This window comes from Hibiscus syriacus, unplaced genomic scaffold (genome assembly GCF_006381635.1).
Source record: "Hibiscus syriacus cultivar Baekdansim isolate YM2019G1 unplaced genomic scaffold, ASM638163v2 tig00112501_pilon, whole genome shotgun sequence".
Lineage (NCBI taxonomy): Eukaryota > Viridiplantae > Streptophyta > Magnoliopsida > Malvales > Malvaceae > Hibiscus > Hibiscus syriacus.
Genome location: NW_024063348.1, coordinates 460,367 through 483,739, shown reverse-complemented (window position 1 = coordinate 483,739; position 23,373 = coordinate 460,367). Strand labels below are relative to the sequence as shown.

Below are 23,373 nucleotides of genomic sequence, written 5' to 3'. Positions count from 1 at the left end.
GATTTTTCATAAAATTTGTTTTTATAATTAACTTTACAAATTATAAATTAAAAAATTGTTTTATAAACTTTAGACTGTATGTGATTTCCCAGGAAATTCATGAACGGTCCAGAGTCATCCCCATTATTGATTATGGGTTGAGAATATGGCTATTGGGTACATTAAATATTAAGTGATTTCAATTTGTCTGTGTATATATATATATATATATGAAGTTGAGTAAAATTAATCGAAGTTATTTAATTTATTCAATTTGTTCAGTAAAAAAATAAATAGCATTGGTCTAAGTTATAAAATAGACGTTGTTCTCCCAAAAAATCTTAACTTCAAGCAGTTATGTTTGTAGGATGTGTATTATCAATTGGTAAAAAAAATTCTAAATATACACTATCTTGTAATCACAACAAATTATTAAAAAATAAAAATTTATTAACTAAATAATTGAATTTTAAAATAAAAAATATTATAAATTTTAGCCATTTGATGAAAAAGATTAGATTGTTAAAATCTTCAAACACGAGACATCCCATTATTATTATTAATAATTTATTATTTTGAGCTTAGTATAAAGTAATATATGTTGAACGATAATTTATATTTATTTGATATTAAACATTTATACTCTTAGTATTTTTTATGTTTAAATCCGATACCTCAAAGAACGACAACAATTCTTATATCACCGAAATAAGTTAGTTCGTGATGATACATCCATCGATTATTAAAAATGCATATTGTTGTTATCCAAAGATAAAAGCCAATGGAGAAAAGGAAAAGGCTTGTTTCAAAGGAAAGTGCAAAGAACAACCCAAATGCACTGAATTGGACGTGGAATTTAGCATTCCACCTCAACCAACCACATCATTTTCATCATCCTCTCAAGACTTTAGCCATTTCTTTTATGAAAAACAAATATCAAATCATGTTATCAGATAAATCAATTTAATGAAGAATTAGATTTTTTTTTGTTTAGTTTAACATAACATTTATCACCGAAAGTTTTTTTTAATAGAAAACTGATAAAAACATCGGTTTCTAATTATTTTTCTCACCAATAATGATATTTGAGATTTCAACCTCTTAATTTTGTATTTAAAACTATCTATACCTTCAAATAAAATGCTTAGTATTAATAATTATTTAAATTTATCATTTATTAATTTTTTATGGTCAAAATTTATAATTTTTAATCACAACTATTTTTATATATTTTAAATAATTACCAATAATAAGTTGATGTTGTGGGATGAGACATTAGATTTTCTGAGTAAGGTCAAGAGTTTGAATCTTGGTGCTTACGAATAAAGCAGACTGGATTGGAAGGGTTTCCCCATAATGGAATTTTACAAAATTCAATATGTAATAGTCGATAAACATATCGGATACGAGTGATTAAACAAGTAAATAATTAATTTTTATAAAATATATATTTAAAATTATTACATTGATTTTTTTAAAAATATATATTTTAAATAATAAAAAATCAAAACTAAAAATTCTCATCGTTAAAAGTCAATAAATAAGAAATTTAGTGGAATGGAGATAATATATTTATTATTTTGTTTAATCTTGAAAATTGTTTTAATTAAATAGATTGACCGAATATGTGAGAAGGTGACCCCAATTTAACATTTGTTATTTGTTTTTGTGTTAGATTGGAACTAGGCTAATCAAAGAAATCATCCATTTCTTATAACTATAATTTTGATTCCTTTTCCTTTATAAATTTCTATAACAACAATAATAATGGAGGTTGAGCATCATGGTGGGTGATAGAAAACAAAACGAAAATAATTAAAAGAGACAAAAATGTTGAAGCCATTGATGTCAATGGTGGTGGGGTTGGTGGCGGTGGCGCGGCGCTCCCGAATATCATTCCAAAGAAGTTACCATCATCAGTGGGCCCTGCACCGCCACTGTTGGTGCCGGTGCTGCTGTAGCCGGTGGCGGATCCAGGATAAGTAAAGCTCCCAGTCTCTTCCCTGTAACACCCAGCATACAAATAGTCAGTCACACACCAAAACTCGAAAGATTCTTATATTAATATAATGTGTGTGAATCTAAGCAGCCAAAAAGAAAAAGGGTCAGATGCATGAGAGAAAAAAGGGAAAGGGAAAGGGAAAGGGAAAGGGAAAGGAGGGGCCCTGCAAATTGAGAAATAAGTGAGAAGGAAGCCTCTTCTCCTCTATGTTATCGTCATACGTTCATGTACAGTTGGAAAGCAGATCAAAGGGAATCTAAATTCACTCATATGCCCTAAAATAGGTCAGAAATAAAGCTAACCCCCTTCCCACTTTACTCCATCTCTAGTTAGATCCTATTCTACGTACCAAATTTTAATATTTTAAAGATACCAATTAATAAAATTTTAGAAGCAAAAAGAAATTATTAATAAAAAAACATGAAAATGTAAAAATTTTAAAAGAGTAATCCTCACTCGATTCATCTCTGCTCTCTATTCTACCCTCCCGGTTTTCTATTTCTGAAATCAGAGGATGATAGTTAAATTTATAAAATTTAAATTATTGTTAAACTATTTTTTCTAATAAAAAAAACTTATATCGTAGATAATATTTTAGATTTTATACATATTCAGACATTAAAGTAGATTCCAACTGTGAAATAAAAAGTAGGAATCTAAGGGGTGGATGGATACACCCTTAAAAAGAAGGTAGTGTTCCATAGATTTATCTTTAAAAAAGGGAGGACCCGCCCCATGCAAAGGCACATGAATTAGGACAAAATGAACTGTTATAACCTTATAAGGCTGGCCTTTAAACAGATTCTCATAATTACTTGAATTTATTAAAAAAATGACAAAATATGACTACCCATCTTTATATTTAGTTGAAGTTTATGATGCAGTCCCTACACTTAACAAAATATTTTTTTATTCCCTCACTAGTTGTTGACATTAATATTTTCAATCAAAAATTGTATAAAAAAACAACGCCGTCAACAATTGAGTTAAAAATTTTGAAACAAAAATAAAATATTGGTATTTATTTTTTAGTACAAGATTTATTTCTCAAATTTTATTAAATTACAAGGACTAAGACATATTTCGGCAAAAGATGTCTTAAAGATGAGGGAAGAAAGTTACTAATTATGGGATTTTGTTTAAAAAAATGTTTCAAAAGCACTTTTTTAGAAGTTAATTAATGTAAGATTCGATTGGTAGATATATGCATATTTATAGGGATTGATTAGGAATTATTTAGCTATGATCTATTTTTTTAGATATAATATTTTTTATTCTGAATTCAATCAAAATTAATACCCTAATTATACTTTTGTTTTTGCATACACCACCTTTGTCAATGCTTGACGTCACCTGCTAATAAATTTCATTAATATATATTTTATAATAGTGCTATATTAAATATTATAATTTAATAAATCAATAAGAATATTATATTTAATAAATTTAAAAATATCATTAAACGCTTATTTATTTCTTTAAACTCAAAACACGCAATATATATATATATATATTAATACTTAAATTTGGTAATTTTATAAATTAGTATCTAAATTTAGTTCTATGGACTAACCAAACAATTTTGGTAGAAAAAATTTTATTATTTCTTGAAGTTTTGGGTAAGAGCACCATAAATGTTAGAGATGTTGACATTTAATGTCAAATAATTGAAAATTATCTTTAAACAAATATTACATTATATTTATCCCATATTAATAAAAAAAATTGATACATATGTTAACTCGACATCTCAACTCTAATCCAATTGTTGGTGTAAGGTTGAGAAAGTAAAATGATATCATTGAATACAACATATAACAACCTTATTGATTGATGAAATACTACATCAAATCATATATCATTTTACTAAAAAAATCTATAAATGCAATTACTATATTTTATTCACTAACTCCTTTTATATATATAAAAATAGTAATTAACTTGATTAGTTATTCCGTGCGTGAGCACAAGGGTTGTTATGAAATTTTAGCAAAACTTTAAGCCCTATCCTTAGAATTATACCAAGACGAGGACAGGTAATTCAGTTATTGATCTAGAAAGCAAGAAAGAAAGGGTAATATTGGGATTTGGAAGTGATATACCTAGGCTCGCCGAAAACGCCGGCATTGAAAGTGAGCTGTTCGATGTAGGCTGCCGATCTAGGTTGGACGCTCGAAGCTTTAGCATATTGAGTACTTACGCCGGCGCCGGACGGCACAAAATACGCTCCGTTAACCATCAAGTCCCCGTCGGTTCTCCAATTCCAATCTGCCCATTCTCTCTCATCTGTATCCACTCTCTTTGTCACCTCTTTAGCATTGTGGTCCACCGGTGCAGTATACCTATTCCCTTGGCTGTTGATGGTGGGGTTAGCGCTGCCGCCGATGGCGTACATTTCCCAAGCAGTAAAATCATTGTTGACGACATGTATGTACCCTAGCCGGCACCTCGGCATTCTTTGCACCAATGCCTCTCCGAAGTGGTTAAACGCTATCGTCACCTGCATTCCCGAATCAGCCAAATACCTGTCATTATGGCCTAAAAGCATGACTTCGTTATGGTGAGAAAAATAGCTGTTGCTTATGGTGATTCCGGTTGAGCCCATGATGGCATCGATAAGGCCGTCGGTGCAGTAACTCAGGGCGCAATGATCGATCCAGATTTTCTGGGAACCAAAAATGGAGATTCCATCACCGTCTGATTTTCCTCTCCGTCCCACATGCGTCGGCGAAGATGCAATGTCGGTGTTTCCCGAAGGCTTACAATGGTGAACGTGGATGTTGTGTATGATAACATGTTGAACATACTGCAACGTTATGCACCCGTTTCCGGTTATGTGAACGGTCGTGCCGCGGCCGTCAACGGTCTTGTATGAGTTGAAGATGAGCTCGTGTTTGAGCTTGATGACCATGTTGGTCGAGAAGATGATCCAGAGGGGTTCATCTTGGATGACGGCGTATCGGAGTGTGCCCGGTTTGGGGTTAGCAACGTCGTGATCGGAGGAATCCACGACGTTGTATATTCGGCCGCCTTTTCCGCCGAGGGTTCCTAGTCCGAAGCCGATGGAGCAGTCGGCTAAGCGTTGACGGGTGTTGTACCAGTTGGGGTCGCACCGCCAGCAATCGTCGATGGGGTTTCCCGTTAGACATTGATCTTTTTGGGTTACGGAGAGGGCTTGTCTTCTTGATATCGACACATTTAATCTCCTACAATGATTAAAGGAGAGGTTCTGAGTAAAAATGCATGTAAACTTTCCTGGAATTCTGCAAAATTTTCGGGAAACAGGGGAGAAAAATTGAACAACAGAAAAAGCCCATAAATGTTGGGATCAAAGAGGCCTACCTTTGAACATCATGAACAACAGATTCAGGGTCAGGATGTTGGTGAGGGAGGCTAAGATTGAAAGCAGCTCTAGCAAATGAAGACAAAGAACCCAAAATACATATTAAGAAAATGCAGGTGAAAGGAAGCATCCTTGGACAACAACGGAAACCTTTCTTCCTTTTTGTAATAATAAAACAAAGTGTCCCTTCTTTGAACAATTAAATGTTTTTCCTTTTCTTCTTCTTCTTCAAAAGCTGAAAAATATTAAACATTGGATAACCAGAAGTGATTTATAAAATAAGCAATCCCAAAAGAAAATGTCATGAATTCATGATGATGACAAAGAATAATTAAACCCAAATAATAACAAAAAAACATTTTTTTTATCTTCTTTCTTTTCAAAAGGCTTATCTAATCAAAAATTTGAAGAAAACTGCGTTTATATTGAAACCTTGTCTGTGTCTCTGTTTTCCCCCCAACTTTTGCAGACTCTCTGAGTTTGCTCATATTCTTAGATTGCTGTATAATTATTCTATAAAACATGAAATAAATAAGCAAATATAGGGTAATTTATGGAGAGGAAAACTGGGGGCTTATCCAAAGCAATAATAATAGAGAAAAGAAAACCCTTTTTGTTGCATAGAAATCAAAGGTGCCTTTGTTAGAGGATTGGGGTTCTTTACAGCATGTATTTGTAAGTATTTTACCCGGTTAGCAAAGCCGCCTACAACTAGCAGTAATTGCGGCCGCCGTACTCTTTTTTTGTACATTGTTTAATATTTTGGTATTGGCACAATTTCAAGTCAAAACCTATGTTTCAATGTACTGTAAATGGCTAAATGTTTATGTAATCTGCAGTCTAAATCATCACTTGATAACTTAAATGTCATACGAAAAATTTGAGTTGATAATTTTTTATATAATATATTTTTGCATGATAAATTTAAAAATTCACAGGATCTTATGTTTATATTATACATTTATTATATTACAAATATAGTAAATACAATTACAAGCAATGTAATTAAAAAGAGTTATTTTTTAGAGTGTAAGGATTTAAGCAATTACGTTTATGAGTATATTTACGTTATTAACGTTCAACGATTAAAAAAAATTTAAACAAATATTATCTTATAATCACCTTATATTATTAAAAAAAATTATTACAATAAATTATAATAAATATAGATATTTTTTTTTCCCGTTGAAATATAATTGAAATTATTCAAAGATCCAAAGATTAGCAGCCGCCTCTTTGTCTTTTTCATTTTGAGTGGAAATGGATGGTTGGCTTTTGCATGTGGCTTGTTTCTCTCATCAAAAGTTTTCTTTAAACAATTACCAAGGAAAACTGCTTTTTCTTTTCTTTTCGTAAGGGTATTTATTCACGGTAGCATTTTCTGTGTATAGATTTATGTGAACATAAGGTGGTATTTATTTAAAAATTTAGAATTAATTAATAATAAATAGTTATATATCTGATATATGGGGTACTCAAACATAAAATTTCAAAAAGTTTGATGATCGAGCTTGGGGTTTATTTAAATTTTTTAGAGATTTATACAATTTCTTTAAAATATGTAAAGATTTAATTTATATTTTTCAAAAAATAGGGGTCTAATCAATTTTTTAAAATAATCTTGAGAAGTTTAATGAAAAACATTTGAAAATTTTGGAAGAAAAATTAATTAAAATATTTTAAAAAATAAAATTACTTTTTAAAAATGTTAAGAGAGTCAAAATATTATTTTTTTTTTTATTTTTTTAATGAAATTCTAATTTTCTAAAATTTTGAGGGGGACATAGTCCCTTTAGTCCTCGTCACCTTCTACCACCACTAGGTATTCATTTGACGCACACAAAAGTTCTATTCTCTAAATTTATTAATATGTTGAATTTTTATTTATTCTCTAAATTATTGTGAAAAATATTTTTTATGATGATGATACATAAAAAAGTAAATTTAGGTAGTTAGTTATAAGAATATGCTTCAAGTTTTTATTTAAATGAAGTTATGAAATAATACTATATATAACTCAAATATATATATATATATATATATATTAAAAATATATTCAAGTTTTATAAAATTCGTAAAAGTAAAAGTAAAATCACATAAACTTCATCTGGATTAATATCTAAAATTTGTCAAGTTAGAACATACACACATATATATATACCTTAGACTATTCTAATTAAAAAATAGTCACGAACCAAGTTACCTCATGCTTAAAGGGACAATTGTTAGTCCTAAAACTTTCAAGTTTGAGCACGACCTCTGTAGGAGTGTTTGAACGTTCATTTTTAAATAATTGAGAATTTTTCGAACAAATATTATAGTATTACCTTATAATCCTTCCGAATTAATAAAAAGTAATTTTGAATTTCCGTTAAACCAATAGAATGATAGAAGGGGATTGACATATTCATGAAAAATTTACAAATAACTTTTCTAAACTTCTTCAAGCAATGATTAAACCCTAATAAAGTTAATGAAAAAAATAAAAGAAAATCCCACTTGAAGAAATCTTGTTTATTAAGTTATGTAGTCATATGGAAACGTTTTCAATAATGTATAATAGCTTCTCTTTCACAAACCATCTTGAATCATGATTAAAGTTTTGTAATACACCAATTTTATTTTGTTATTGTCTTTAATTTTTGGTTTTATACTATGTATAATTTTTTTATTGAGTTGATGTAACATTAAATATAATATCACATATTTGATCGTGACAATTCGACCTGAATATTGAATATCAGATTGATTACTTCGGTGATCTGAATTATAACGAATTTTATTAATCATGCAACTCTAAATTTTTCTTTAAAATGAAATTCATACTGAAGCGGAAAAACTAGTAAAATAAACATACAACGTAGTGAACACATCCTACTTAATGTTTGAAATTAAACCAAGTAAATAAATCCAAACATCAAAAGAAATTCGTAAATCTAAGCCATGCTCTCATAATTCATGATCCAGATATGAAATTGTTGATGTTTATCAGCTTTGGTTTATATATTTAGTGTCATGCAAAAATCAGATTTCAAATTAGTTACCAATTTCATAATCATGACATACTAGGGACTAAATAATAAAATTGTAAAGAATTTGTATACTGACATGCACTTGTTAAATAATCGGTTTATACATGAAAAGCTACAATAAATGCACTGTGTAAATTCTGACTTCATTCGGGTTAAACTTCATCTTCAATTAGTTTAGGTTTCAAAATATGTGGATCATTTTGTAAAATATTATTTATTTGAGTACCAAAAGAAAAAATCAATTGTAGGTGTTTTAAAGGACAATTCGAAACAATTTTTTTCGAATCGAAAGTTAATATTTTTTTCTCGATAGATCAATCTTTTATGCAAAGAGATTTATTTTTTATAGAAAATTACAAAATTAAGTTTAGTTGTGCATAATTGAATTAATCATATATTTATTTTTTAATATTTATATTATTTGCATGAACCAAACTACTTTAATGGTTAAAATAACGGTTGTTATCTTTATATGCCCTAGATTTGACCACCAGAGATTATAAGGATGTAAACTTTCATTGTTAAATGATTAATAATCTTTATAACATATATTACCTTGTAATCACTTTAAATTAATAAAAAATATTTATATTATCTATATAATCATGATTTATAATAATTTATTTTAATTATAATTACTCAACATAATGTTTAGGTATTATATATACCAAAATATGAATGTTAATCGGATAAAATTTAATTACACTGTGATTTTTTTTAATTTTATACAAATTTGGGATCGTTGGATGAGTGAAAATATATAACCGAGATTAATAATAAGAAATGAAAGGATATTTATTGGAAAAAAACAATGAGTTAATCACAAACGTCTATTTTGACTCATCCAACAATTATAAATTTGTGTAAAACTAAAAACAAATTGTGTATGTTAAAAGAATCATTGTTGTTCCTAGAGTATTTACACCTTTTTAAGATCGTTAGATGAAGGAAATGTGTGCGTGTTAAAAGAATCATTGTTGTTTCTAGAGTATTTACACCTTTTTTAAGACCGTTAGATGAAGAAAATTAAATGTTGGGATTAACCGTAGAAAATGAGAAGATATTCACTAGAAAAAAAATAAAAAGTTAATCTCAACTTTTTATTTCTCTCATCTAACAATTCTAAAAAAAATTGTAAAAGTGAGAAACGTTTCTGAGTAGAAAGCTAGAATTTTATTTGCAGATTGGATCTCATAGGTTTTCATTCTATTTGATATACTAGAAGATGCCTTTATCCCGTTATAGCTAAATAAATCCGATTCGGCCATACAGTTGGTTACCATTCTATTTGCAGATTGGATCTCGTAGCTTTTTAATTTCTAGACAATATTTTTCAAAAAAAAAATCAGTCTTAATTCATATAATAATCATTAAATTTGTTAAATTAAAGTTTGCTTTATTTTTTTTAATATAATCCATATATTATAAATTTAATTCATATTTTTCAATTTAATAATTTTTAAATGTTTATAATTTAATCATATTATTTAAGTCAAAATTAAAGTTTTAAAAATTGATAATTACATAGACTAATTTAAAGAATTATAGAATAAATCATTATGCGTATATTACAGTGATTATTGGCAAAATTATACTTTGAAGAAATTATAAGGTAATATCTATTCAGAATCTTTCTTAATTATTGACAATGCATACGCACTATGTAGACACACTTCTCGAACCTGAATTCTCTAGGAAGAAGAAGATTTTATTTTTTCACCGAGATCACTTAATAAAGTACAGAGTCTAACTTGATATACTTGAGTTTTGAATATGAAAAACATATATATCAAATAACCTTAATTTTGTTAGACTCTGTGTGAAAAGGCTATCAAAGTTTTGGCATGAAAATGAGCCAAAGTAGGGCATATCTACGTATGTGAGTGTGTATATATATATAGTCCAAAGCATGAAGAAAAGATTCACATGCGTTGCCTCGAGACAGCTTTAACTTGACACACAAAACAGATAAGATTTAGAAGATTTCTAAAAAATAATTAAGCGTGAAATAAAACAAGATCGTTTGCATGACTTGGAAAGTTTTCTTATAAAGATAACGAAATGTTTTTATATGAGAAAAAGGTACATGGTATTATTTCAGATAATATTTGCACACACTTTGCAAGAGAAAATGATTTTTACATTAAAACTATATGTATTAAGCATCGAACAAATTCGGTATACACGTGTATATATAACAAAAAAATTTAAAAAGAAAATAAAAGTAAATTAATAAAATGTTATAAAATTAGATAAATTTAATTAGACCTGTTCAAAATCAAATATTTAAACGAGTTTGATTCAAAGACCATATTATAAATTTGATTATACATTAGTTTAGTCCGACCCATATTATTATTCAATTAATTCAATTCAAATTAAATCATTATTTAGTTAATTTTATTTAAATTTAATTGTAAAATATATAAACATTAACATTAAAATACTTTGTATTATTTGAGATTAGGAAACCTAATTTTCACTTCAATTGAATTTAGCTAATGTACGAAAAAAAAGAACTTTTGACAAACAATTATTTATCTATCCAAAAGTGATATGATTCAGTAAAAAAAAGCCATTCAAAAATATTCCAAACCCAAGTAGCAAAGAAAAAAAAAATTTAATAAAAAAAATACATAATTTTTAGTTCGTACGACAACATCATCCTTAGTCTCTATCAAGCTAACTGCCACTAACGGCAGGGTTCTATGCTCTACAAAAAGTGGGTAATGAAAACGGAGATATACAATTCCAATGGACGATATAGTCGCATATATCACACTCGAGCTAAATCATAGCAAAACTCACCACATATAACGCATCTCAAGTAATAATACATCTTTCTAACAAACCTGAGGGGGTGTGAGTGACCCTCGTGCATGTACGTAATCCCGGCCTTAACGAATGGATATTTTCCGAGAACACATCTTCCATGAACAGAAGTATCGCACATCGAGCAATGATAAAACCATTTATTGGGATCTCTTATTTCTTCACAGATATCACAAAAGTGATGTTCCGGATCATTGCTTTTGTCTCGAAGACAAAAGTGATGTTCGGAAGCGTAATGCATTCGAAATGCACAGCATAATCGCTACTCTTACATCTGTATGCATTATATACCCATAGACCACAAGTATTGCATATCCCTTTATATTTGGAATCCCAGAAGAGAGGGTGTTCATGGCTAGGATGATCGAGGGTATCGGGGATTGTAGCACATTTAAGACAAAAAGAGAGCTCGCATTCATCACAGTTGTAGACGAAACCACAGCATTGTTGAAGACAGATATCACACGTAAAAATGCAATTGGATTCAAGTTTTAGCAAGTGTATGTCAAACCAATGATGCTTCTTCGTAGGTAATTCGGCACAAGAATTGTGGAGAAGGAAGTTGCATCCCAAACAATAGTAAAATGAACCCAAGATCGATAGCGTGCATCCATCACAATGTTTGTCGTCATCCTCCTCGATCGTGTCTTCTAATACTAAGCAATGTTCGTGGCTGAAATGTTTTATCTTCGTTGCATCTCCGTTTTCGTTCCACTCAATGACACAAGTGATTAAAGATTCGATAGGTTCTTCTTCCGACTTGTCTAGATTTTCTGAATCAACTATGTAGTACAAATCCGTATCCTCGGTAGCACAATTCACATGAACAAAGTAATTGCAATCCTCCCCCAAGCAACGATAACACCTCAATGGTCACTACATTTTAGGTAAGTTTCCTTTTTAACCAAAAAGTGTAAAACATTACATTATAATCACTAACATTATTAATTTAAAACAAAATATCATTTCACCATTAGTCTCGCGAAATTGATGATGTGACACTTAACAATAGAGGGTAAATGTTACAAAGAGAAATTTGTTATTTTTGAACTTTATTATGTTTGGTCATTAGAATTCTTTTCATTTTTTATAATCGTCCAAAACGAAAAAATAAAATAATAAAACAGAATGAAAATAAGAGTTTTTCCCCTAAAATCATATAGAAAAGTTAAAAAAAAAAATAAGATGCGTGCGATCTCAAGTAAACAACATGTACGACACCGATTTCATTCAGTAAAATGGCCCATGCAGGTTTCGAACCCGACCTTCGCGTTATTAGCACGACGCTCTAAACGACTGAGCTAATAGGCCCTTATTTTTCCTAAATTGGTCTCTGAATTATTTTGTCCATTGGTCTTGAACTTGGATTTTTGGATCATTTTAGTACTCTTGATGTTGTGGAACAATATAAGAATACCCCATTATCAATACCTTGCAATTTACACAAATCAAACATTAAAATACTTGAAATCGCCTTCTCAGTAGCACAAGTTGTTGGAGATTAGCAACGACGAAGTTCTTCCAAGATAGAATTTGAATAGTTTGCATTTGCAAGCGAAAGTGTAAGGTTAACGGTTCTACTTGCCATACTCATAAGTTTATCTTCTTCTCTTGCCTCTCAGCTGTATTCTGATTATGTGTGAATTAAGCGTTAAAAAATCGAAATAATCCTTCTCTGTTTATCTGGGTACGTGTTAAAACCTTCATCAACCAGCGATTACATAAGGAGGAACCTTCATCAACCAGCTATTACATAAGGAGGAAAGTTACAACATTCATCAACAAACCAAATGCCAATGTCATCTGAATTCTAAAACCGTGCCAGTGAACAATAATCCACACATGAATAAGGGTAACGATAAGGAAATCCATCCGCCAGAAAAGTACCTAGGCTCTCCGTGCTACACGTCCCGGTTGGTACTCTTTAGATCCTCGTTTTCATTGCTAAGTGAATTGATTCTTGACTGTAGAATGCTGATCATAGTTTGAGCACTCATCAGTTCAAGCTTCAATGTATCCCTCTCCTTGGCAATTTTGTGGACCTCGTTTTGCAATTCCCTTATAAGTTCCATGCAACCAGGAGGAACTACAGATTCTAGACTACTTGTGACGAATTTTGGTGGAGGAACACAAGGATTCTCTTTCGGCTCGATAGATTCCATCAACGAAAATCCCAAGAGTGTGGAAATTGCCCTTTTTTTGGCGGATGATGGAGACGTTGGAGTTCCTTTAGCTGCTGCCATTGTTGTTGTAGGCGAGATAAGATATTGTAAGATAAGATATTTAAATTGATACTAATGGTGAATGATGATATGTTGTTTATGCCTTCTATTATTGATGTTTCTGGATTAAGTTATTATGCATGCTAGCTATTGTACTGCATTTCAGCTATATTTCTACTGGAATGACTAAGGGTCGTTGCTCACCTACAACAATGATGGATTGGCAGCAGCTAAAACAACCGCAATGTCTCCATTATCCTTATGTAATCGCTGTTTTTGTAGTCGATGATGACATTGTGGTTGTTTTAGCTGCTGCCAATCCATCGTTGTTGTAGGTGAGAAACGACCCTTAGTCATTCCAGTAGAATTCTCATAATATTTGCATGGTTTGGACCTGAATCATCATCCTGCCTTCTCTTGTATCGGGATAGAGATAAGGGTGAATCTCGATTATGAATGCATAGCGGCAGACAATCATGTGATCTGTCAATCTTGCATGGAGGTAACAAAATACGGTCATCCGTTCTGTCATTTGGCGAGTCTCTCGGAACTTCATCACTAGGTGGAGCATCCCCATCCAGATACTGAATGTCCTGCCATCATAAAACAGAGTTCAGAAGCAATTCTTAAACCAAGGCCTAAGAATAAAATGAGGCACATTACATTTGGTTAAAATATAACAGCAGCATCTGAAATATAAGCAGAGCACTAAAACCCCTAGAGATAACAACTAAATCAAGAACAGTGTCTAACTATCTTATGTTACTCGGACTCGGGTTAGCCAGATATCGGTGTGTGTTTGTCACAGACATGTTCAAAGCTTCTCCATTTAGAGGGTCCTTTGACCGTCATGAAATCTGGTGTTCATATTTGTAGATATTCCGGGAGAGAATCAAAAGTTGCCGCTCAGGACTGAGGTTCTTCATTTTCTGAATTACCAGTGTCTGAGACCCATGTTTGAAATGTACCTGAACATGGGTATAGGGTTATAATCCTCTGAGGACCTTCCAAACACATGATAATCTTGAACGTGCCCACGTTGAACGCATCGTGTGTAATTCTCACACCAAGTAACAGAGCTATAAAGTGCCCTTATAGAAATATAGAACTTGCTTTTACAAAACTATCATTGTAAATCAGAGCTTAGCAGGCTCAAATAAAGGGATAAATGAAACAGTTCTTGGGCATGGAATCTTCCATTCAATGAAAATGTCAAATAGGTGCAGAAATATTCAATTATGTGTTTAGCGTTTGGGAAAATGTTAAATTGTTACATAAACTATAAAACATGTGAAGTCATCAAAGCGAGGATCTAAGGAAAATTCAACACTTCAAAAAACATGAGCATCTGCGGAAAGGTTCAATCTTATAATAATGTTGTGGCAAGAGAGATAAAGCACAAACCTGCTCTGAACCTATCCTTTGAACATTGTTGCTTCCGATCACTGCATTCTCAACAGCTGCCACATCATTGCCAACTATCGAATCATTAACAGCAACAAGATCATCCTTGGTGTCTACTCCAGGAATCAAAGTGGTTGAATCATCATCCCATTCAGCCTCAATGAAAGGTGCATATCGGTTTCCATTTGGTGGTCCGATATTATTCTTATGTATTACTCTACATAGCACATAACCCTAAACCACCAAAAAGAGGTGGGGGAAATCTTATTAGTTTCTGATGGTACAATCGTACATTTTGGTCATAGAGAAAATTGTAGGGCTTCTAAACATAAGGTTTTAAAATACTAATAAACCATGAAAAAAGAGAACACTAATAACCCTACAGAATAACCTTTGGATTTGTCTTTCCATATACGTGGAGGGTCCTTAGAGAGCTACATCTAACATGGTGTGTTGGACACAAGTACTTTAAATAAAGAAAAGTCGGAGTAACACGGAATACACATATTGCTAACTGTATCAATAAAAACATCATAACATATGACAACAGGAATCAAATTTACTATTCTTTCTCTAAATTTTCAGAGAAACGGGACTACAATGAAACAACGGTAGCAGACACATAACCAACTAAACTTAATTTTTCCACAAAGAAAAATGTGTCTGAAACTCAGGTCCATTCTTCAGTATAATCAGATCAATGCAGCATAACTCACTACCTAAGGCACAAGATACTAAGTATTTCATGTTAAAATTCTATTATGGTTTAGGATTTAGGGTGAAACCCGAGGCAGCAGTTGATGTACACAAAAGCGTAATCCGTAACATCAACACTTGGAATGACACATAACAGATCATTCAACATCAAGCTCAATTCAAACATGCAATGCTCCAATTTTTACCAAGTATTTCATGCTGAAATTCTATATCTTTTGTCATCCAAAATACAGCTGAAATACGGTGCAAATATAGCTAGCATACATAAAAATTTAATCCAGAAATATTCACCATTAGTATCAATTTAAATAGTTTCAAACCTGCAATGCTCCAATCCTTTCTAATTCTTCTTCAACGAGTCGGTACTCATGCATAACCCAATTAGTTCGCAATCCTTCGGGAGCTTTCCCACTATGGAAGACTAACGTCTTCTTCATCCCAATAAGCTGTGAATTGTGACGGACCTCTCGGTCCTTACCCGTCGCCTTCCAATATCCTTGGTTTGTAGCCCTATTCATTCTTCCCCCATTCACATACTTCTTATCCAATGAACTGAAGAAATACCATTCCAGGTCTCTGGTTTTCAATCTTGAATTGTCTGAAAAGCATTCACCAATAATAAACTTTAGCAGCATAAATTGAAAATAAACTAAAACTGTCATGATTCACAGACTATGGTAATAGCAAATTTTTAATATATTTCTAAAATTATATTATAAATATGTATATCTAAATTTCAAATAATGATGTATTTAGCCCAGTAGACAAATACTCGAAAAGTAAAAATGATATTGTCAAAATTTCAGTTCAGAAATCCCCGAAAAAAAGTATTTTCAGAACTAGACTACAAAAAAAATTTTGAATATAAACTTCTAATTCTAAAAGCCCATTTAAATATATATAATAAAACTAAAATTAAAAAAATTAAGAGTTCAACCTGAAAGATTCCAAGGTTCATGCTTGTAAATATCAACTTCAGCAATAGCATTAAACCTGACGGGCTTGTTCAGAACTTTTCTTTTCAAATAATAGCTAACCAACTCTTCATCTGTTGGGTGGAATCTAAACCCAGGTGCTAAAGCAGTCGCTGAACTGCCAGTCTTGACCGCCGCCGTCATTGCCGCCGCCGTTGATCCTGGATCTGCAGCAAAAGAAATTTCACGATCCATAGAGATAATCGTTTGGGAAAACGAAAAATACAAAATAGGACCTTTTATTGGGTGATAGAAAGAATTGAAATCAAGATATAAATATCGAGTTTTCTTGATTGATGATGAAGAAACAAAGTTCCTTCGATTGCAAGAAATTTCATTATTTTTTATTTGTTTTGTATTGTTTTAGCAGTAGAATATTTTATTCGGCCGAAGCGTGTAAAATAATTTATCATTTATTGTTACGGTGCATTTGATTCGCAAAAAAAAAAATTATTTTTAGAAAATAAATTTTTTAAAATTGTATTTTTACGTTTCATTCACATAAAAAATAATTATCATGTAATAATTTATTATCTATAATTATAATTTTTAATTAAACTGATAAAAATATTGTTATTTTTAAATTATTAGGTAATGAATAATTCTCACCACTTATGATACAAATACTCTTAAAATAATAAATTCTTTTCATATGAATAATTCTCAATTTTTATTATCTGCGTTACACTCAAAATTTTAAACTTAATAATAATAATATACAAAGAGTTTAATTTTATAAAATATCAATAAATATGAATAGTTAAAATTATTTTATATTTTTAATATTCAGTATATTAATTATTTTATAATTTTATGGGGTGAAATTGTAATTATTGTAAAAATATAATTATTTATAACAATATCTAATTTTGAATCATTAAAAAATAGATTTATATATTAAAAAATAAAAGATTTGTTCACTCGAGATCACAATATTTTTTTATATTATATTATATTTTATATAAATAAATATGATACTTATTAAAATTATTTAAAAACATAAGTTTGACATTTTAATTATATTAATTATCTGTTAAATGTTTTTTTTACTTAGATACTGTAACAATTAAATTTTTTATAATTTTTTTAAAATATTTATAATTTAATATTAAAGTTTAACCTATTAAAAAGAATATATATCACAATGATAATTTGATAAAATATGCATCCAATTAATCTTATATTCTGTGAATCAAACGTCCCCTTAGGCCTTAGGATAAACTACACCATTTGCTACCGTACTCTAATAAGAGTATCATTTATACTATTTTATACTACTGAACTTTTAAATTTTAAATTATGACACTGAACTTTAATTTTAACTTCAATTTATCATTAGACTATTATCTAAACTATTTTTCGATCAATTTAAATGTGTAATATTATAAACATTATCATTTTAATTATTCAACTGTGACTTATATTGTGGTAATTTTAAATATTTTATTTTAAAAAAATTAAAAATAAATTACTGTATTAAAAAATGCATTTTAAAAAAAGTTCCCCTCCTCCTGTCCAAAACTCCTCCTTCGTCTTCTTACAACAACAATAAAAATAATAATACTATCCTTCTTCTTCTTTGAACTTACAGCACTTGTTTATTTTGTTCAACTTCCACACATATAAGTAAATCCAAAATTTTTATACCAAGCATTGATGAAAAAAAAATCTCACACCAAATTTTTTATTAACTCACTGTCTCAACCATCCAGCCTTACAATAACTTGGTGAACTGCAAAACAATCCAAAGGAAGAATGATGAAGACCAAGAGTTTGCAACAGTTGGATAAAGATCAAGAGTTGCAGGAATTATCATTGCTGCACTGAAGCTCTGAAAGCTAAGTGTTGTACTGAACACAGTTAGGACAGTGGGGGACAGTGAGGGGGACAGTGAGAGGGAGGAGGGGAGGGGAGGGAGAGGGACGGGGGTTTGTGGGAGGGGGGAAATTTTTAAAAATATATATATTTTTATATAAAGATTTACTTTTAAGTTATTTTTTTGAAAAAATAAGATTTTTAGTTTTTAACGACTATGACTATGACGATTGTAACGTTAGGCATATAGATTGATCGAAAAATAGTTTATGCACCTAAATGAGAAAACGGTATAGTTTAGGTATTTATTTTTATATTAAACCTAAATTTTAATGACACGATAGTATAAACAAATCTTTCTGTCATAGTAATGACGTGGATAAACGACATAATTTTAGTGCAGTTATTGAATCCAAAATAACATTGTTTTAGACACTAAACTTTAAGAGTACATCACATTTGCCACTAAACTTTGACAATGTTTACTTTTGTTACTAAACTTTTCCGGTTATTGTTGTAGTCAATATTCGTCTTTCACAACAAAACGTTCACATTTTCTTTTTCTTTTTTCTCTTATAATTGATTTTTGTACATTTTACTTAAATTTGATGAAAATCTATAAGGTTCGATGATCATTCGATAAGTCTAGTTTTAAGGTATACTGTTAGTTTTCTTGAAAAAAATGTTTCTCATTGTTCGTATTTTCAAACAAACACCATAAACCTCTCAAATTCCTAAAAAATAATAGATTTTTTTGTTTAATTTTATCAATTTTAAAGAGTTTCCATAAAAAAAAACGTTCCAAGCTTCCGCCAGGTCCAATAGCATTATTAGTCGTCGGCCACCTCCATCTCCTCATTCATCAAACTTTCCACTAACTCTTCTCCATCTACTATCCCTTGATGCGTCTCCGCACTGGGTCTTAATGGCTTCTTCCCCAAAGCTCGTCGGAGAGCTTCTCAAAACTCACGAGCTCACCTTCTCCGCCCGCATGCATAACGCTGCTACCGACCACCTTACTTACAACTGCTGCTTCACATGAGCAGGCCATTAATCTAGCAGGCCATTAATCTAGCAATTACGATCAATGCTTCGACTGGAAAGTGACAGAAACGCAAAATATGATGTATCCTTAGTTTAAAAGGCACTAAGGCGCACCGAGATGCAAATGATCTTTGGAGCCTAAACACGAGGCACAGAATGAAGGCTTGCGCTTTTTGTGGAGGGGACACACTTTTATAAAAAAAAATATATAAATCAATTATAGATAAAAATTAGGATTTGAACCTTTTATTTATAAAAATATGTAAATGAACCAAGGTTGGAGCTACTATTTGTAGAAAAAAAACTGTATATGCTAGAAGGGACCTTTTTATAAATAAGCTTTAGGGTTCAAATAAATTATAGGTAAGTACTAGAAGAGCCTTTTTTATAGGTAAATGAACCGCCGTACTGCGTTGCGCCTGTGCCTCCGAAGGCGACTTTTCTGACGCCTTAGGCGCGCCTTTTAAAACTAAGAATGTATCTAACGTGGTTTTTTTTTTTTACTTTTTTATTTGCCAACTCAAATATTCATTAATGAATTAACGAAAATTAATGACGAAAGAATTAATGTTGAACGCACAGACAATGTAAGAAATCCAAATTATGTTTTTTGCCGACTCAAACAGACCAGAACCATAAAGGTTCATCCATAGAATCTTCTTTTTTTCCCTTGTTATAACCAAAGCATTCTTACACAAGACGTGGAATTTTTTTAAATTTTTTTTAATTATCTAGTACCACAGAGTTAACGACTGATAAACTGAAAAGACTGGTATCACTTTTTTTAACAGATGATCAAAATTAGTAACGAAAGACCATTTATATCGATTCTTTTATTTTCACCCTGCCAAAGTTCGAATAATGTAGAAGAACAGCAGAAATTTATAAATTAAAACTTCTAAGTTTCTAGTTATCCAAACAAACTAAATGTACAATAGAAGAGTTTCAAAAGCCAAAACAAAGATGAAAGAGTGCTTACCATTAATCAAACTACAAGGATCTTATTAACACGAGCCACACCCCCATCACGTTACCCTAAAATAGAACTAAAATTCCCAGAAAACATGAAATTTCCTTCATCTTTTCCCTTGACGCCTTGCATCTCCTACTCATTACAAATGTTGGTCCGACCCGGTTACTCCCTTCCCCTCTTGGAGCCACTCTTTTGGGCCCTCGTATTTCCTCGTTTTCCGGTGGAACTGCCTCCAGAACTGACTCGGGCAGCGCCGGCAGGGTGAAGAGGCACATGATGCCCAGGAACCAAAGCAGGGAACCCAACAGCAGGGATTCTAAAAAAGCAAGCAACGATAAAACTTTTCAACAAGCTTAAAAGAATGAACCATCATAATAGCAACAATGTCCTAATAAGTAAAGAAGAATACAAAACGCATTGAGTTCTCCGAGTTCAGTGTAGATCATTAAGTCGTTAAACCTTACTGGATAAGAAGAAGAATAAGCCGCAAAGCAGCCCTCCTTTTGAAATCTATACTTCACTGATAAACTTATGTAAGTTTCAAACAAACCTAAAGCTAAAATCAAACCCTAATCCAAAAGCTAAACCCTACTCGAGCTAACATGGGCAAGGTTGAATATTTGGCAACCCAATCAAGATTTTGTTCTAGTAGAATAAAAATAAAAAAACAAACTTAGCAAAGGTCATAAACAAGTATCAGTTTGCTAAGCAGCTGACTCTACCTTCTTCAGAAATACCTGTATAATGCATATCCAAAAATAGAGAAACGTGACCTTCCAAACTCATGAAAAAGATGAACTTTCTCTTATCAAACACATATCACATTAGAATTAAAACCCAAGTCCAGTAATATAGACTATTAATGAAGACAAGCAGTCCAGTAACATACACCTGTACGCACACTTCATATACGACATTCAAACCGGAGTCCCAGTAATACAATCCATTTGTGAAGAGTGACAATAGGGTACTTTCTTCCCATTGTAATATCAAACAGGAGAAGATGAAAGTAAGGAGAGATGGTATAAGAATCGTATCATACCCAACAAGAGCACGGCAGACTCCTGCTTGGCTGAGGACGCATCAAGTGTGCCACCCTTATGCAAAGTAAGACGAAGAGCTTGATTCTCAGCAATGAAGCACTGAAGCATACGGCTCAGTCTCCTACATTCTCCTTCTAAATACCTACTCTTCATCTCAAGATCCTTGACATAAATCTTCTTCCTCTCCCTTGATCTCAATGCAGCATCTCTGTTTCTCAACTGCCTAAGAAACCACATTCAGATCAATCAATTGAACTAAAACTCAAATTTGGGTTTAAAAGAAACAGCTCAGTTCACAAACGACTTGGGTTTGGCTCAAACAAAAATGAGCTTGCAGAGTGGGGCTCAGGCTATCAAACAAATCAAATTTGAGCCAAAATAGTGTAAAAAATCTCAATTTGAACTTGAGTTCTAATATAAAAATGGAGTTTGAACTTGAGGATGGGAACCAAGTTCACAGTTTACTAGGTAAAAAGGCTTAATCGAAAGAGTTCGATTGCAATCACTTCAAGCTTGAGCTACCATGCAAGTTGAATTGAAATATCTCAACAATCAAACATTTTTGTTTTAAATATTTATTTTACATTTTAATTAGTCTAGAAAAATAACAACATAAAATTTAACTCAAGTTTGAACTTAAATAGTTGAGTTAGAAGCCATCAATGAAAAACAAGCCTATGTTCCTGAACATATCAAAGTTTATTTCAAATCGAACTCAAGCTATAGAAGTAATATTCAATCGAGTTAAACAAGAGTTTCTTAAGTGAGCGACTAGACCTCTTACTTCAAATAAGACATGCAAGTAATAAATATGAAAGAAAATACAATTTTTGCGAATAATAAACAAAGATTATAGATCCGGAATATCAATTAATACCTTCTCTGTTTCTTAGCAACGGGATCGTCTTTATCGAAGTCGATGTGGGTCTGGTTTTGTTTGTGGAAATCAGAACCGTCGAGGGCCACACCGCCGCCGTCACTAGGAGGTGAATCAACCAGTAAATCCGCCAAGAAATCATCAACGGAGACAGGTTGAGTCTGAAACCTATCGTCAAAATGATCATCCTCCATCAAGACCTTCTCGATCTCTCCGATCCATGAAGACACCGCCGGTTCCTGATCGAGACTTTCGGTCGAAAAAGGTTCGGTCGAAAAAGGTTGAGGAGGCGGTTCCGCTATCGGATCCAGTTCATTCTGTAAGATATCTCCGAAATCTGGTAAGTCGGTCCCGAGTAAGAGGGCATCCCAATGGATTTCCTCCATGAGAAACCAAAGATTGTGAAAGGGAAGTTGAAATTGAAAAGGATTTACAGGGGAAGAAGAAGAGAGGTCATGTTAAAGATCGGAGAAAAAGTGAGAGGTCAAGAAATTAAACCGACCAACAGAGAAAACAAAATATATTAAACTCAGTTTACTCGGAGGCGAAGACTGCTATTTAGCTGAATTATTTTTAAGATAAAATAAATAAAATTTAACAATATATGGATTGGGCCATGTTTGTACTTTACATATTAGATTCTGTTCGGGTAGTACCCAGACGAGACAACCTTGTTTCGTTGCGTCCTGGCCTTACTAGCGAACCAAGTTTAATAAATGATTTGTATGTAAATTTATTAATTATATTTTTATTTAGATTTAATATAAAAGTAAGTGTCTGAATTATATTATTTTTTTTATTTAAATGATTAAATTATTTTTGATTAATTCAGATGTTTAATGTTATAATATTATTATTTTAATTTCTTCGACTATATCATCAGTTAAAATTTATCATTAAGTGACATGTGTAATATTCATATAATTTTAAAGATTTTATTAAAAAATAAAAATAAATTATTATATTTTAAAATATATTTAAAAAAATATTTCCCCCACCCCGTCCCCTCCCTCCCGTTCTTCGTCCCCCGTCTCTCTCCCCCTTAAACTAGTCCCTTAAACTAGTAAGAGAGCAACAGCGACAACTTTTCTTTCCCGACTCTTATATTCCAAAAAA

The 23,373-nt window shown here is 31.5% G+C and overlaps 3 protein-coding genes across 4 annotated transcripts; all 3 read right to left on the bottom strand.

The window, feature by feature from the left end:
• Positions 1–1,667: 1,667 nt before the first annotated feature.
• On the bottom strand, positions 1,668–5,485 carry LOC120180794 (probable pectate lyase 13). Its single transcript, XM_039186089.1, has 3 exons — positions 5,324–5,485; positions 4,084–5,187; positions 1,668–1,982 (listed from the first exon to the last, which is right to left on the bottom strand). The coding sequence occupies exons 1-3, from the start codon at positions 5,452–5,454 to the stop codon at positions 1,730–1,732; spliced, it is 1,488 nt and encodes a 495-aa protein (XP_039042020.1). The 5' UTR covers positions 5,455–5,485; the 3' UTR covers positions 1,668–1,729.
• A 7,420-nt stretch (positions 5,486–12,905) lies between these two features.
• On the bottom strand, positions 12,906–16,865 carry LOC120180761 (NAC domain containing protein 52-like). Of its 2 annotated transcripts, none has more exons than XM_039186047.1 (5): positions 16,469–16,865; positions 15,852–16,129; positions 14,815–15,048; positions 13,805–14,003; positions 12,906–13,424 (listed from the first exon to the last, which is right to left on the bottom strand). In XM_039186047.1, exons 1-5 carry the CDS (start codon positions 16,698–16,700, stop codon positions 13,090–13,092), a joined length of 1,278 nt encoding a protein of 425 aa, XP_039041978.1. In that variant the 5' UTR covers positions 16,701–16,865; the 3' UTR covers positions 12,906–13,089. The 2 variants fall into 2 exon arrangements, with proteins under 2 accessions (XP_039041978.1, XP_039041979.1); XM_039186048.1 differs by having other exon boundaries at positions 12,906–13,421.
• A 3,378-nt stretch (positions 16,866–20,243) lies between these two features.
• Positions 20,244–22,798, bottom strand: LOC120180736 (bZIP transcription factor 60-like). The gene is made up of 3 exons (XM_039186027.1): positions 22,258–22,798; positions 21,380–21,603; positions 20,244–20,653 (listed from the first exon to the last, which is right to left on the bottom strand). The coding sequence occupies exons 1-3, from the start codon at positions 22,641–22,643 to the stop codon at positions 20,400–20,402; spliced, it is 864 nt and encodes a 287-aa protein (XP_039041958.1). The 5' UTR covers positions 22,644–22,798; the 3' UTR covers positions 20,244–20,399.
• Between the last annotated feature and the right edge of the window lie 575 nt (positions 22,799–23,373).